The 12,353-nt window shown below is 28.9% G+C and overlaps 1 protein-coding gene across 1 annotated transcript in view; it reads right to left on the bottom strand.

Moving 5' to 3' along the window:
- The window catches only part of LOC131677389 (uncharacterized), a 56,497-nt gene that overhangs the window by 8,301 nt on the left and 35,843 nt on the right, over window positions 1-12,353 (bottom strand). Inside the window, exons 5-6 of the mRNA XM_058957182.1 lie at window positions 4,786-5,007; window positions 3,764-3,914 (exon numbers count right to left, since the gene is read on the bottom strand). Of these exons, the coding sequence (XP_058813165.1) occupies window positions 3,764-3,914; window positions 4,786-5,007 (373 nt within the window). The remainder of the gene's footprint in view (window positions 1-3,763; window positions 3,915-4,785; window positions 5,008-12,353) is intronic.

Genomic DNA, 12,353 nt, shown 5'->3' with positions numbered 1-12,353 from the left:
TCTTGAAGATTCCTTATGGTCGCACCCCAACAATATGGATATTTTCGGAATGGTCTTGAATAGTAGGTTCCAGAAATTGATTTTTGACGCCATTTTGAAATCAAAGATGGCGACTTCCGGTTTAGCGAAATTCGCTATAACTCAATCAATATGGGTATTTTAGGAATGGACTTGAAGAGTAGGCGCCAGAAATTGATTTTTGACGCCATATTGAAATCAAAGATGGCGACTTCTGGTTTAGTGAAATTCGCCATAACCCAATCAATATGGGTATTTTCGGAATGGTCTTGAAGAGTAGTCGCCAGTAGTTGATTTTTGACGCCATTTCGAAATCACAGATGGCGACTTCCGGTTTAGCGAAATTCGCTATAACCCAATCAATATCGTGTAAATTTACGCCTCCTGACCCTGACATATACGAGCATCAAAAATGTCTTAGTTTTACGTTTGATTGTAATTTTACACGACGTTTAATATCGTAAATCACGTAATTGTACTCCACATATAGCGTTTGTTCTAAATGGTTGTAAGTGCAATTTTTTGCTATTGCGCATGTAAAGTATATGTTTCATGTAAAATTAAACGGAACACGGCTATGTTCCGTCATTTCGTGAATTACAGTTTGTTAAATTGAGTCATGTTTGCAATTACGTCACCGATAAAATTCATATTTTTATGGTGATAGTTCAAACCTTTTTTTCTCTTTTGGGAGAATATTTTGCATAGATCTAGATAAGTTTAAACTGGTTCTAGCTCTTAGCAAAAGCTACCTAGCAAAAGGTTTCTCAAGGGCCATTCGCCTTTTTTTGAAAAATAATATACAATTTCCAATTCATGAAAGATAAGCAAATAAACGAATATTATTGATTCTGGACGCACTGCTTTCCGCTTCTCGTGTTATTTTTCTTGCTCACTGATGAGCAATGGTTAAAATCACCCTTTGTCACTTGCTGATCGTCTGCCTTCTCCGTCGTTCGTGTTTGCGTCCATGTCGTCGAGCTAGAGCTCTGTTTATTGCTGTTGAATGTTCGGTGTGCTTTGTGTTTTCGAGTGATTTTTGTATAGACATTTTCATTAAAAAATGAGAATGATTTCAATACTATTCTGTAATTAAAGTAAAGAGCGTAATTTTTCTCTCCAAGAGAATTGCTCTCTGGACTCCCTGGAAATGCGTGGCATGTTTCTTGTCGCTCGGGTGCTATCAGTTCAATCGAAGATGGCGTCGAAACAGCAAGCACTCCGCGAGCGTGTTGTGCGGTTTTACGAAACGCATGGTCATCGTGGAAAAAAAATTACGGTAGACCACTTTCTAGACGAAAACGTGCCCGTGAGTACAGTTTACTGGATACTGGTATCCCTGAATGTGGAGCGAAAGACCGGTAGCGGCCGCCCGGCTAAGATAATGACGAAGAAGAAGAAGCGTTGCAAGAAGCTGTTCGACAACAAGGACGGAACGAGTTTTTGTGGCGCCGATCGAAAAAATCACTGCCAGGAGGAGTGTCTCGAAAAAATTCTGTCGTTGTTAAAGGAGCATCATGTGGATGGAAAGTACGTCTTCTGACCGGACAAGGCGTCTTTAAAAATCTAGTGCACAAAAATAATTGGCGGGCCAAGGATACGAAGCAGTTGACCACTGGGATCCGGTATTGTATACGGAAGATGGACGTCTTCTTGTCTCGTATGATGTAGTTGTATGTGTGACACTGCTGTGAGCACAAGTTCCATATTCTGATTCATCAACTGTTCCTCCTTGCTCACTGCAGGTCTAAGATGGGTCTGCGAAAAGTCAATCGTGATTGCGTTCTCCCGAAATTTATAATTGTGGTTTCACTGATTTCACTCGCAGTTGGAAGCAACGGAGCTTTGCTGTGTCTATATATATAAATATATATATATATATATATATATATATATATATATATATATATATATATATATATATATATATATATATATATATATATATATATATATATATATATATATATATATATATATATATATATATATATATATATATATATATATATATATATATATGTATATATATATATATATATATATATATATATATATATATATATATATATATATATATATATATATATATATATATATATATATATATATATATATATATATATATATATATATATATATATATATATATATATATATATATATATATATATATATATATATATATATATATATATATATATATATATATATATATATATATATATATATATATATATATATATATATATATATATATATATATATATATATATATTACAAGTAAGCGTGTACTTGAGCGGCGCGGGTTGTACTGACTGACTGACGCTCATTAATTACCCACTCCAAAAATTTGGACATCTTCATAAATTTGAAATCTGCCACGTATGTATCTCGGGCACATATTTGAAAATATCGATGCACAACAACTTCATTTACACAAACACACTGCAAGTGATTTAATGTAAATGTAATGCAAGCGTGTGTATTGCGAAAATTAGACAAATCCCTGTTCTATTACCCTCACCCTATGCTTACTACCCACTCGTGCTAAAAGTGTAACGCCGGCTCTGAATATATTGCTAAATGTTATTTTAAGAAGCATTCAGCGTAAAATGACAGACAGCACCATCTACGAAGACTGTAGAGGTATATGTGTTCTCGACCCATATGTCGAAAAGATCAAAACCGACCATTTTGTAGAAGAAAGTTTATTTTGAAACGTCTGTGTCAAAAGATATAACTGATCTTGGTAAAAGTCAAAGCTGTCAAAATAATGCATAATTCACTAACAATTTTTGCGAAATACACCAAACCTCCAAGATACATTCTCAGAACGCTAGAACGTTTTTTTCCAATCTTGTGATTATTTCAAAACTAAGGGTTATTTTGATAACAAAATAGAAAGAATTTTGACACCAATGGTGTTCTGAAATACTTGAACGTTTAGAAACGCAAGAGTTCTGGCATATTTAGAACATTCGAACAAACAAGTTTTTATTCCATTTGAACGTATGTTGTAGTTACTTAGGGTTACCAACCGTCCTTATTTTAAAGGACATGTCCTTAATTTCGATGATTTGGGAAAGCGTCCTTAATTTTACTTCAAATGTCCTTAGTTTTAATCTCAATCCATGTTATATTTGAAATCAATTAGATTAAATTCACTCAAGCGAATGAAACATTTTACTCGCCATTTTAGTTGTTCACTTCCTTAGAATCTTTTGATTTGTTATTTTCATTTAATGATTCGAAAAGTTTAGTTCAGCCAAAAATTTTATTGCCTGAAGAAAAGTTACAAACTAATACTTTTCATGTTTCTCATCTTGTTGAGAAAAAAAAAAGATTTGTCCTCTAGTTCAAACCATCGAATTTTAAACAGCTATCACTTTTTAGCACAGTCGGCAAATTTCTTAGTAACTTCATGGACTTTAATCAATAAGTTCTCTTAAGAAAAAACTTTGATTTTTGGAAACGAAGATGAAAAATATAGGATTTCTCGCAATAATATCCATACAAATTTCAAATGTAACACGGTATGCCACGACCTAATACTCTGCATAGTTTCTTAGGACTTAACTTTTCTTAACACCACTCAACCAAACACATTTAGTCAAAGATTAGTAAAATTTGTTAGTCTCGGTCAAAATTCAAAATGTCCTTATTTCGCTTTCAGCCCATTTGGTAACCCTATATAGTTGTATGTGGTACAGACACAATATCAGCTCTAGAAAGCATCACTTACCATTTGTTCCTCCGCCGTCATTGTCAAACCGGCCGGGGCGGACACGTACGAGGCTGCAATCGAAGTGGCCGCTCCGGTCGGAGTTCGCTTGGAGGCAAACGACGAGAAGCCTGACGATGGTGGTCCATATACCGGTTTCGGGCCAGAAATTCTGTGTAGTCCGATATCGATGAGTAGGAAGTCGCAGAAACGGAGAAAAAAAAAACACTTGATTACTATTTGCGAAGATAAATCCGGGGGAAATTTAATATCGGATAGTGTACGCCAGCGCGATGAAAGCTACTTCCGATGTTTGCTCGAGTAGAAACTGTAACACAGACAAACAAGCGTGGAGTAGTTTCCAGGTTGGTAAAAACATCCTGAAAAAAAATTCCAATTAATTGTCGAACACACGATGCAACAACGATGATCACCCAACGATCGGGAGTAGCTTTCTTCGCTGGCTTGGTTGGGAATCGGGTCATAATGTAGTAATTATAGTTAGGATTGGACCAAAGCAGAAAACAGCTCCTCGCCCAATGCACGGTGGTCAGCATGTTGTATAGGAAATGGATACGCACTCGCCTACGAAGGGTGAACCATCACCGTGGTTTATGATGATGTTTATGTTTTACGCATAAACCGATTTAATTGCACACACATTCACGCACACACACACAGTTTGATGGTTTTAGTTCCAAATTGGTGATTTTAGTGCAAAACTGTTAGTGAAAGCTTCTTCTTCCGGGTCAGGCGACCAGCAGAAGTAAGTTTGTTCTTCCGTTAAGTGTTGGTTAGTCTTGAATTCAGGCGGTTAGTGGCACAAGAAAGATGTTTTTTTCCGGTGTCTGCATCCACGACTCCACCGAGGAGAACGAGTGAGTGCAAGGTGGTGTGGGCGGGGATGGTATATTCCGTGTCAAACTAAGCGGGGTGCCACTACCTCGGGGATTGGTGATGGTGGTGGTGGTGGTGGTGATCCAAACACTCTGGGGCAATTTGTTGTATTGATTTTTGTTGCATCCGTAGCAGTACAAACCTACCTTGGCTGATGATGCGTGAGGGGATTTACATTGCTGCTTTTACTGTAACTACTACCGTAGAGTGGTGAAGAGAATGATGATGATGGTAGTGGTGGTGGTGGTGGTGGTTGTGGTTGTGCTGTTGTTGAACCAGTGCCCAAACCCCATGCATTGATATCATTCAAGTCCTCGTACTTTGGTTTGAATGAGGTGTCTACGTAAGAGTTTCTATCGCTAATGAACCTGCGTTTTAAAGGAGGCGATTGATAGTTTGGTTTTACACTTGTGGTTTTTTTTGTATTGGTATAGTTTTGGTGCTTCCGAGGTAGTTGTTTTTTTATTTACTGTAACAGTACGAGATTCGAAGCTTTGACTTAAGAACTATACATTGAACTAGTCAGAGTTAGATCACATTTATATAGGAAAATAATGGCTAGTGGTTTTTGTGTTTTGATACAAATTGGCTTGCTTTTCGTTCTGTTTCTTTCTTATGGCGTCGTGTAACTCATTTCACTTCAAAATTGTTATCGAACCAAATCGAACTATAAATAGAGAATCGAAAAAGAACAATAATATAAATAATTTGGAATGTTTTGTGACTTATCTCGGAACAAAGAGCATGCAATTAATAACTACTTTCAGGATACAAAAACGATAGAAGTGTAGGTAGGTACATATTAATTCCTTCGACGGTAAAGACGAATGGTTTTGGTCAGACGTATGAAGATGAGCTTTTTTCAATGGAAATGGTTCGATTATGGTCAAGCATATGAATTAGACACGTTTAGCGTTATAAAGGACGAACACGAAATTATTGCGACACATTCAACAGGGCATAACTTTTTTACCATTGGGAAAAATCAACCAAATTTTGCACACTTTCTCATTGATGTGTATTGTTTACATGCTGTCAAACTCGAAGTCGTGTTTTTCGATTCAACGAAAATGGAGGTGAACCAACGCGAGTCGAGAGAACAAATTCTTTCCAAACACCTGGAATTTCCTGACCTGTCGCACCGGCAGTTGGGAAAAATGTTGAACATTCACCATTCAACCGTCTCCAGAGAGTTGAAGCGGTTGCAGGACCGGTTGACGTTGGACCACGGCAAAGGAGCTGGAAGAAAACCGGGACCGAAGAACAAAAAGACGGAGGGTGAAGGTGAAGCGGATGATTAAAGCAAATCCCAACGTCTCAAGCCGTGATTTGGCTAAAAAGATCGGCATGTCGCAGAGCTACGTCCAGAATGCAAAGAAGAGAGCTGGACTACATACATACAAGGTACAGAACATCCCAAACCGCGATGAGCGGCAACAATCGACGGCTAAAGCTCGGGCACGGAAGCTCTACGAGAAGATGCTGACAAAATATGGCTGCTGTGTGATGGACGACGAAACGTATATAAAAGCCGATTTTAAGCAAATTCCGGGGTTGGAGTTTTTCACCGGCAAGAGCAAGTTCTATGTGGACGACAAATTTAACAAGAAGAAAATGTCTAAGTTCGCCTCTAAATATCTCATTGGGCAGGCCATCTGCTCTTGCGGACTGAGGAGTAAGGCTTTCGTGACAAAGGGCACAGTAAATGGCGAGATCTACAAATCTGAGTGCCTCGAGAAGCGCCTTTTGCCGTTATTGCAGCAGCACGACGAAGCTCCGCTATTTTGGCCAGATTTGGCATCATGTCACTATTCTAAAAGTGTCCTGGAGTGGTATGAGGCCAATTCTGTCCATTTTGTTTCAAAGGACATGAATCCGCCAAACTGTCCGGAGCTGCGCCCGGTGGAGCAGTACTGGGCAATGATGAAGCGGGAACTTCGGAAGAGCAAGAAGACAGTCAAAGACGAGAAGGACATGTTAAGAAAATGAAAAAAAAAACTGAGAAACTGGTACCGGATGACACTGTAAAGGCTTTGATGGAGGGCATCAAGCGAAAATGCGTTCAATTTTACACTCAAGGCTCCATCGATTAACTTTTCTTTTGATATTTGAAGTAAATATATGTATCAAACTACCCTAAAATTTTGGTTTGATTTTAAACATTATAAGAAAATTGGCATGACATTTTCGGTGTCGCAATAATTTCGTGTTCGCCCTTTAGAACTTTTGTGCTTCCGGGACGATCCTCGGAACCAACTAGCCGTTTACTTCGAGCATACAGGCTGTGTAACTGGCCCCGATCTCGTTAAAGCAAATCCGAAACCCAACCCATGGCTAAATATTTTAAGGTGAATTCTACCTCAATTGTTTTAATAAGACTAGGTTTATCTAATAAAACATAATTTTCACTCATTTGTAACGTTTTCAGGAAAAATCCTCGGTTTACCCCACTTTTCTCCCTTCGTGGTTATTAATTTCAAACGCAATTAGGCTTGACGGGTCAAATTTTTTGCACAGCTGGGCATTAAAAATATTTGTTCTCGCTTAATATGAAGATGATAATTGAATTGATCTAGATAAGTTTTCACTTATCTGTATAAAAACCAAAATTATCAAAATAATGCTCCATTTTTCTCAAAATACTTTGCCAAAGACACTAAACTTCAGCGATACATACCAAAACGACCTGTTTGGGGGGTTCCCCATGAAAATTTTGAAAGAAATTACTTCCTGATCAGAAAAAAAATAAAATGCGAAATGTTTCGGCAATGGCCAATTTCGGTCAATCTGAGGTCGGTTTCTGGTATTATCTCAGCACTCTGACGGAATCCTGTTCAAAATTCTGATATGAGCCTTTCCAGGATTCTATTTCAATATTTTTCTGTATCGCTATTGACTTGAAGATTTCGATGAAATCTCAGCAATTCCACGGATTTTCTGCTCCCTTCAACATTGTGATGGAACCCTGCGCAGAATCAGACGTTATCCAGCTTACATAATTCTGATAAGAATTCAAATGACAACCCTATCATGATATCGAGGAACAGGTTGAAATCAATATTCGAATCTTGATTCGATAAAAATTCTAAGACGAATTACATTGAAATTATGAGTATAAATCTGTCTCTATCCTAAAGGGATCAGACATTTATTAGAAACTTTGGCTGGATTTATTAAAATTCAATAGAAACATGAGCGGGATTTACAACAAAAATTTTGTTTTTCAGATGCAAATAAAATTTCTGCAATCAGCAATCATGTCAATAACTTGAAATAATTGATTACTTACAACCTAAAATTGTATTGCAATATATTTTTAGGTACATCTTCTGGTTTGACCGCACTGCTGATTCTTTCTTGTTGGCTGGATGTAGACAAATTGTTTTGTTTGTGGTCCTATATCTAAAACGATCTGGCGATAATTGGTACCGCTGTATTGCTCAATCACGAATTATAACACTAGGCCTATCCTAACGTTTGTGAATTAAATGGATGAACGATCTCAACACATTCCATGGATCAAGCGAGGCTCCGAGCTAACAACAGAAAACCCGTGAGCAAAAAGCTCGCCAAAATCAACGGCGTCTTCATGTACCCATCTATTGTTCTATTGTCATTTTCGTCATTTGGCCATTTGTCATTTGCTATTTTTGTAATTTTTGTAATTTTTGTAATTTTTGTAGTTTTTGTAATTTTTGAAGTTTTTGTAATTTTTGTAATTTTTGTAATTTTCGTAATTTTTGTAATTTTTGTAATTTTTGTAATTTTTGTAAATTTTGTAAATTTTGTAATTTTTGTAATTTTTGTAATTTTTGTAATTTTTGTAATTTTTGTAATTTTTGTAATTTTTGTAATTTTTGTAAATTTTGTAAATTTTGTAATTTTTGCAATTTTTGCAATTTTTGTAATTTTTGTAATTTTTGTAATTTTTGTAATTTTTGTAATTTTTGTAATTTTTGTAATTTTTGTAATTTTTGTAATTTTTGTAATTTTTGTAATTTTTGTAATTTTTGTAATTTTTGTAATTTTTGTAATTTTTGTAATTTTTGTAATTTTTGTAATTTTTGTAATTTTTGTAATTTTTGTAATTTTTGTAATTTTTGTAATTTTTGTAATTTTTGTAATTTTTGTAATTTTTGTAATTTTTGTAATTTTTGTAATTTTTGTAATTTTTGTAATTTTTGTAATTTTTGTAATTTTTGTAATTTTTGTAATTTTTGTAATTTTTGTAATTTTTGTAATTTTTGTAATTTTTGTAATTTTTGTAATTTTTGTAATTTTTGTAATTTTTGTAATTTTTGTAATTTTTGTAATTTTTGTAATTTTTGTAATTTTTGTAATTTTTGTAATTTTTGTAATTTTTGTAATTTTTGTAATTTTTGTAATTTTTGTAATTTGTGTAATTTTTGTAATTTTTGTAATTTTTGTAATTTTTGTAATTTTTGTAATTTTTGTAATTTTTGTAATTTTTGTAATTTTTGTAATTTTTGTAATTTTTGTAATTTTTGTAATTTTTGTAATTTTTGTAATTTTTGTAATTTTTGTAATTTTTGTAATTTTTGTAATTTTTGTAATTTTTGTAATTTTTGTAATTTTTGTAATTTTTGTAATTTTTGTAATTTTTGTAATTTTTGTAATTTTTGTAATTTTTGTAATTTTTGTAATTTTTGTAATTTTTGTAATTTTTGTAATTTTTGTAATTTTTGTAATTTTTGTAATTTTTGTAATTTTTGTAATTTTTGTAATTTTTGTAATTTTTGTAATTTTTGTAATTTTTGTAATTTTTGTAATTTTTGTAATTTTTGTAATTTTTGTAATTTTTGTAATTTTTGTAATTTTTGTAATTTTTGTAATTTTTGTAATTTTTGTAATTTTTGTAATTTTTGTAATTTTTGTAATTTTTGTAATTTTTGTAATTTTTGTAATTTTTGTAATTTTTGTAATATTTGTGATTTTTGTAATTTTTGTAATTTTTGTAATTTTTGTAATTTTTGTAATTTTTGTAATTTTTGTAATTTTTGTAATTTTTGTAATTTTTGTAATTTTTGTAATTTTTGTAATTTTTGTAATTTTTGTAAATTTTGTAAATTTTGTAATTTTTGCAATTTTTGCAATTTTTGTGATTTTTGTAATTTTTGTAATTTTTGTAATTTTTGTAATTTTTGTAATTTTTGTAAATTTTGTAATTTTTGCAATTTTTGTAATTTTTGTAATTTTTGTAATTTTTGTAATTTTTGTAATTTTTGTAATTTTTGTAATTTTTGTAATTTTTGTAATTTTTGTAATTTTTGTAATTTTTGTAATTTTTGTAATTTTTGTAATTTTTGTAATTTTTGTAATTTTTGTAATTTTTGTAATTTTTGTAATTTTTGTAATTTTTGTAATTTTTGTAATTTTTGTAATTTTTGTAATTTTTGTAATTTTTGTAATTTTTGTAATTTTTGTAATTTTTGTAATTTTTGTAATTTTTGTAATTTTTGTAATTTTTGTAATTTTTGTAATTTTTGTAATTTTTGTAATTTTTGTAATTTTTGTAATTTTTGTAATTTTTGTAATTTTTGTAATTTTTGTAATTTTTGTGATTTTTGTAATTTTTGTAATTTTTGTAATTTTTGTAATTTTTGTAATTTTTGTAATTTTTGTAATTTTTGTAATTTTTGTAATTTTTGTAATTTTTGTAATTTTTGTAATTTTTGTAATTTTTGTAATTTTTGTAATTTTTGTAATTTTTGTAATTTTTGTAATTTTTGTAATTTTTGTAATTTTTGTAATTTTTGTAATTTTTGTAATTTTTGTAATTTTTGTAATTTTTGTAATTTTTGTAATTTTTGTAATTTTTGTAATTTTTGTAATTTTTGTAATTTTTGTAATTTTTGTAATTTTTGTAAATTTTGTAAATTTTGTAAATTTTGTAATTTTTGCAATTTTTGCAATTTTTGTAATTTTTGTAATTTTTGTAATTTTTGTAATTTTTGTAATTTTTGTAATTTTTGTAATTTTTGTAATTTTTGTAATTTTTGTAATTTTTGTAATTTTTGTAATTTTTGTAATTTTTGTAATTTTTGTAATTTTTGTAATTTTTGTAATTTTTGTAATTTTTGTAATTTTTGTAATTTTTGCAATTTTTGTAATTTTTGTAATTTTTGTAATTTTTGTAATTTTTGTAATTTTTGTAATTTTTGTAATTTTTGTAATTTTTGTAATTTTTGTAATTTTTGTAATTTTTGTAATTTTTGTAATTTTTGTAATTTTTGTAATTTTTGTAATTTTTGTAATTTTTGTAATTTTTGTAATTTTTGTAATTTTTGTAATTTTTGTAATTTTTGTAATTTTTGTAATTTTTGTAATTTTTGTAATTTTTGTAATTTTTGTAATTTTTGTAATTTTTGTAATTTTTGTAATTTTTGTAATTTTTGTAATTTTTGTAATTTTTGTAATTTTTGTAATTTTTGTAATTTTTGTAATTTTTGTAATTTTTGTAATTTTTGTAATTTTTGTAATTTTTGTAATTTTTGTAATTTTTGTAATTTTTGTAATTTTTGTAATTTTTGTAATTTTTGTAATTTTTGTAATTTTTGTAATTTTTGTAATTTTTGTAATTTTTGTAATTTTTGTAATTTTTGTAATTTTTGTAATTTTTGTAATTTTTGTAATTTTTGTAATTTTTGTAATTTTTGTAATTTTTGTAATTTTTGTAATTTTTGTAATTTTTGTAATTTTTGTAATTTTTGTAATTTTTGTAATTTTTGTAATTTTTGTGATTTTTGTAATTTTTGTAATTTTTGTAATTTTTGTAATTTTTGTAATTTTTGTAATTTTTGTAATTTTTGTAATTTTTGTAATTTTTGTAATTTTTGTAATTTTTGTAATTTTTGTAATTTTTGTAATTTTTGTAATTTTTGTAATTTTTGTAATTTTTGTAATTTTTGTAATTTTTGTAATTTTTGTGATTTTTGTAATTTTTGTAATTTTTGTAATTTTTGTAATTTTTGTAATTTTTGTAATTTTTGTAATTTTTGTGATTTTTGTAATTTTTGTAATTTTTGTAATTTTTGTAATTTTTGTAATTTTTGTAATTTTTGTAATTTTTGTAATTTTTGTAATTTTTGTAATTTTTGTAATTTTTGTAATTTTTGTAATTTTTGTAATTTTTGTAATTTTTGTAATTTTTGTAATTTTTGTAATTTTTGTAATTTTTGTAATTTTTGTAATTTTTGTAATTTTTGTAATTTTTGTAATTTTTGCAATTTTTGTAATTTTTGTAATTTTTGTAATTTTTGTAATTTTTGTAATTTTTGTAAATTTTGTAAATTTTGTAATTTTTGAAATTTTTGCAATTTTTGTAATTTTTGTAATTTTTGTAATTTTTGTAATTTTTGTAATTTTTGTAATTTTTGTAATTTTTGTAATTTTTGTAATTTTTGTAATTTTTGTAATTTTTGTAATTTTTGTAATTTTTGTAATTTTTGTAATTTTTGTAATTTTTGTAATTTTTGTAATTTTTGTAATTTTTGTAATTTTTGTAATTTTTGTAATTTTTGTAATTTTTGTAATTTTTGTAATTTTTGTAATTTTTGTAATTTTTGTAATTTTTGTAATTTTTGTAATTTTTGTAATTTTTGTAATTTTTGTAATTTTTGTAATTTTTGTAATTTTTGTAATTTTTGTAATTTTTGCAATTTTTGTAATTTTTGTAATTTTTGTAATTTTTGTA

Source organism: Topomyia yanbarensis, chromosome 1 (genome assembly GCF_030247195.1).
Source record: "Topomyia yanbarensis strain Yona2022 chromosome 1, ASM3024719v1, whole genome shotgun sequence".
Taxonomy (NCBI): domain Eukaryota; kingdom Metazoa; phylum Arthropoda; class Insecta; order Diptera; family Culicidae; genus Topomyia; species Topomyia yanbarensis.
The sequence above is the reverse complement of the archived record's forward strand: the minus strand, read 5'-3'. Positions and strand labels throughout refer to the sequence as shown.